The sequence below is a fragment of the Cucumis sativus genome, chromosome 3 (genome assembly GCF_000004075.3).
Source record: "Cucumis sativus cultivar 9930 chromosome 3, Cucumber_9930_V3, whole genome shotgun sequence".
Taxonomy (NCBI): domain Eukaryota; kingdom Viridiplantae; phylum Streptophyta; class Magnoliopsida; order Cucurbitales; family Cucurbitaceae; genus Cucumis; species Cucumis sativus.
In genome coordinates, this window is record NC_026657.2 from 37806648 (window position 1) to 37811327 (window position 4680).

Consider the following 4680-nt stretch of genomic DNA (forward strand, 5'->3'; position numbering starts at 1 on the left):
TCCCTTGTGGACTATTCTTGATACAAACAAATCTTTATATCTTTTCTACTTTAATTCTAGTGCGTAATTGTAATTTTAATGCCGACATGAACTTAGCTCAATTGACACATGTATGTTCATGTGGACATGAGCTTTTCTTGGTACTTTACTTTAAATATCACGACTATTCTTAAAAAATTAAATAATTAAAAGTACAGAAATGAAAACGAAACCGAAAAATAGAAAATAATATGTCAAAATGAGTTTCTTTTAATGATATGAATATGACGTTCGTTGCTAAAAGTCGAAGGTCCAAACTTTCGTTTGGGTTATTGAAATAAATAAATAAATAATATAATTTTATCTAAAAGGTAGAGTGAAAAATTAAAATAAAATAATATCCAAACAAAAAGATAAAAGGAGAAGGGTTAATTTGAAATAAACAAAAAATGAAAGGACCTAAAAATAAATAGGATGACAATGTAATAGTAGACCACGTGTCAGCTCAGTGAGTTGAAAGAATCCCCATTTCCCCAGACCTCTGTGAGCTCCACCGTGAGTTGTTCTTCTTCTCAAGCGGGCCAAGCTCGGTAGATCAATCGGACTTCGAATTTCCGGTGAATTCCGTACCACGCCGGTTCCTCTCCGTCGATTTTGTAAGATCACCGTCATTCTCAACCTATAGCTGCATAATTTCAGTAATTAGGGCATTGAATTGGTCGAAAAAGGTTTCTGACACGTTTTTCTCATAGGGCTCTATGAATTACGTTGGTTTTGGATGATTTTGAATAACTGTTGGGTAAACTTTTGCATTTGTTGATTTTTTTTTGTTGAGGAAGAGAAACGGAAAAGTCTGTATGTTGGCAAACATATAAAAAGAAATGATTACGACATTTTGTCTCGTTTACTAGATGGACTGTCATTCGGCAATTCATGCTTGCACGTCAAGTTTCATGTCGCTGGTGATGTAATTTAGCATTGTTGAGCGCATGAACGTCCATTGTTGACTGACCAATTGAAATATGTATTTGTAGTTATTTTATTATAGAAGATTAGAATTTCGTAAAGTTATTAGGTTGGTGATTTATTTAGCAGTTAGCGCTAAAAACAACTAGAATTATCTTGAATGAAGATAAAGTTATTGGAACTTTTGCAAATCAATTTAGTGCTATGAATGCCTACTATTTACAATTACATGGATTGAAATTAGATTATCTTGAAGGTTAGCCATGGAGTTTGATATTGGTCTTTTCATATTCATGGAAGGCAAGGATTAAGCGGTGAGTTCAAAGGATGAAGGCTGGAACAGGCTGAAATGTAAGTTCTCTACCTATATGCTTAGTTTTTACGTGATTTTTCTCTAATAATTGAGAGAAACTTTTCACGAATATCATCTCAACAGACAAATGTGTCCAATTGTACGTGGCCAATTATCAAAATGTTAGTTCTTCAGTTGCTCAAAGCCAAGTGTCTCGTGTGCCAAAGAATATACAAATTTATTTTGAATCTCATGCATCACCGGGTCTTATATATCTGCATAATGACAATAAACCTCTCAACAGACACGCATGGGGTAAATGCCATCAGTTATATGCAGAAATTTATTTAATTCTCCAGCTAGCTGATGTACACGTTGGCTGGCACTGTGTGATTAGATTTATGATGGATTTCATGATACCATATATAACCACAAAATTTAATTATTGAACTTATGTTTTGTTTGCTTTCTTAATGGTTCAGTTCCTTTTCTTCCCTGTTGCTAAATATGCCCAATGGCCTATGACTGCCAAAACATAAATATGTCAAATCTTTCTTTCAGATGGAGGAAGTTTGTCTTAATAGTGAGCCTATCTTTGATGAATGTGACGAATATGAGGTGGATGGTGATGATTCCTTTGTGGACAATGACGAATCCGGGGAAGCACAGTCAAGGAAGAATCCTCCACTTCCAACTGTGGGTTTGGAATTTAATTCTTTCGATGAGGCTTATGACTTTTACAATGTTTATGCTAAGGATGTGGGCTTTGGCATCAGAGTCAGTAATTCATGGTTTCGTTCTAAGAAAAAAGAACGATATAGAGCTAAACTTAGCTGCAGCAGTGCAGGATTCAAGAAAAAGAGTGAAGCTAACAATCCAAGGCCAGAAACTAGGACTGGTTGTCCTGCAATGATAATTATTAGGCTTATAGATATCAAAAGGTGGAGAATAGTTGAAGTTGAGCTTGAACACAACCATCCAGTGAGTCCACAAATCACTCGATTTTACAAGTCACATAAAAAGATGATTCTTGCGGCTAAGAAAACACAGCCACAGCTGCATCCTGTAACTGAAGTTCATACCATCAAGCTCTATAGAAGAACTATTCTTAACAATTGTAATAGAAGCACAAATGTTGACCAAAGTGAGGGTATCAGTTCCGTTGATCACTTGAAATACCTTGAACTTAAAGATGGGGATGGTCATGCATTGTATAATTATTTTTGCCGCATGAAATTGACAAATCCCAATTTTTTTTACATGATGGATCTGGACAACGATGGGCATTTGAGGAATGTGTTTTGGGCAGATTCTCGGTCCAAGTCTGCATATTGTTACTTTTGTGATACAATCACTATAGACACAACTTGCTTAACAAACAGATATGAAATTCCTTTGATTTCATTTGTTGGTGTGAACAACCATGGACAATCAGTGTTGCTAGGATGTGGCTTTGTTGGATTTGAATCAGTGGAGTATTTTGTTTGGATTTTGAAGGCATGGCTTAAATGCATGCTGGGACGCACACCACAGGTCATTATTACTCACCAAAATAAAATATTGCTTGCTGCAGTCTCTGAAGTTTTCCCTAAAGCTCGTCACTGTTACTCTATGTGGTATATCATGCAAAGAATACCAGAAAAGTTGGGCGGACTTGAAGGATATGAAACGATGAGAAGCCAATTGAACGAAATCATTTTTAGCTCATTGAAGATAGCTGAATTTGAAACTTCATGGACTAATATGATCAAGCACAATGGGCTTGGAGATAACAAATGGCTCCAATCACTGTACGAAGATCGGACATTATGGGCTCCTGTATACTTGAAAGACATATTTTTTGCAGGATTGGTCCCTACCCGTGCAAATGAAAGCTTCAAAACATTTTTCGATGGATATGTGCATAAACACACATCTTTTAAGGAATTTGTTGATAAATATGATCTTGCTCTCCATAGGAAATACCATAAAGAAGCAGTGGCAGATCTGGAGTCAAGAAATTTAAGCGTTGAGTTGAAAACGAGATGTAATTTTGAGTTGCAGCTCTCCAAGGTGTACACAAAAGAAATATTCAGCAAGTTCCAATCTGAGGTAGAAGGAATGTACTCTTGCTTCAACACAAGGCAGGTCAATGTAAATGGGCCTATAGTAACTTACATTGTCAAAGAAAGAATTGAAGTTGAGGGAAACGAGAAAGAGGTAAGATGTTTTGAGGTATTGTACGAGACAACCGAAGTAGACATTCGGTGCATTTGCAGTTTGTTCAACTACAAAGGTTACCTTTGCAGGCATGCATTAAATGTTTTTAATTATAACGGTGTGGAAGAAATCCCAGCTCGCTACATTCTGCCACGCTGGTGTAAAGATTATAAATGCAGGTATCCTCTAGATCAGAGGTTAAGTAATACAAATGTGTATAGTTCGACATACCAATATAGTCATATTCTTAATTTTGCACTTCCAGTTGTAGAAGAAGGTGCACAATCTCAAGAACGTTATAAGCTTGCATTGCAAGAATTGGAGGAGTTATTACATAAATTAAATCTTGTAGAGGATGATCTAAATAACGATGGATAATTTGTTCTGATGAAGTAATTGTGAAATAGAATACAAAGATCTGTAGCGAAGACAATGCTTGTCTGTAGATGCCAAGTTTATGCTCTCTCTTCCTCTTTCCTTCCCTCCCTCAATCATCATTTCCTAGATCCATATGTATCTGTTGAGTCCCTCTATAAAACTGATACATAATGCAGGTAAACAATTTGAAGATCAACCATGTAGTATGTACGTAATGATTCAACAGCTCCCTTCCCAAACTGGTCAAAGGGAGGTACCTAACCATTCATCATTAGTATGGAAGAAGCTTGTCCCATTTTATATGTTTCAAAAAGTGAGATATCTGAATTATTGTTGGAATGAGTTGAAGTGAAACAGGTATGCACGTTCGGACGACAAACTATTGGGAGGGAATGAAAAGCAGGTTTGCAGTCTGCATCATGAGAAATGAGCTAAGCCAATCAGAACTCTGCCTCCATGTTATCAAGTAAGTATGGCATAAGAAACACTGAATAATCATTTCTTAACATGCAATTACGACCTTACTCGAACAATATCTGTTCAATAGGTTGTAAAATTATGTCGTTAAGTTGTAATATGCAATGGCACTGTAGCATTTTGGTATATCGACCGTCCCATTCTTACTTTTTCTCAGTATAGGCGACAATGATAGAGGAAGCTTTATGTGCACAATTTTCCGTGGAAGTTTAAGCAAGAGCTATATTATCATACAGTAGTCTCTCAAAGGCTAGCTAGTTAGGGTACAACCTTTTTTTTTTCCTTCTACAACTTCATTTTATTTTGTTGGATATATATGAAATAGGCACGTTGTTAAAATAGCAAAATAAATTAAAATATTTATAAACAATGGGCAAAATTTTGAATTC

At 35.9% G+C, this 4680-nt stretch overlaps 1 protein-coding gene across 10 annotated transcripts; it reads left to right on the forward strand.

Moving 5' to 3' along the window:
- The first annotated feature begins 407 nt into the window (after positions 1-407).
- Positions 408-4680, forward strand: LOC105435026 (protein FAR1-RELATED SEQUENCE 6). 10 transcript variants are annotated; one of them, XR_004215544.1, is made up of 6 exons: positions 408-635; positions 1202-1296; positions 1382-1552; positions 1799-3615; positions 3991-4067; positions 4164-4680. XR_004215544.1 is itself a non-coding variant. In XM_031883285.1 (5 exons), exons 3-5 carry the CDS (start codon positions 1418-1420, stop codon positions 3992-3994), a joined length of 1956 nt encoding a protein of 651 aa, XP_031739145.1. In that variant the 5' UTR covers positions 408-635; positions 1202-1296; positions 1382-1417; the 3' UTR covers positions 3995-4680. The 10 variants fall into 10 exon arrangements, 8 of the variants coding, with proteins under 8 accessions (XP_031739145.1, XP_031739144.1, XP_031739141.1 ...); XM_031883285.1 differs by having other exon boundaries at positions 3991-4680; XM_031883284.1 differs by having other exon boundaries at positions 3702-4524.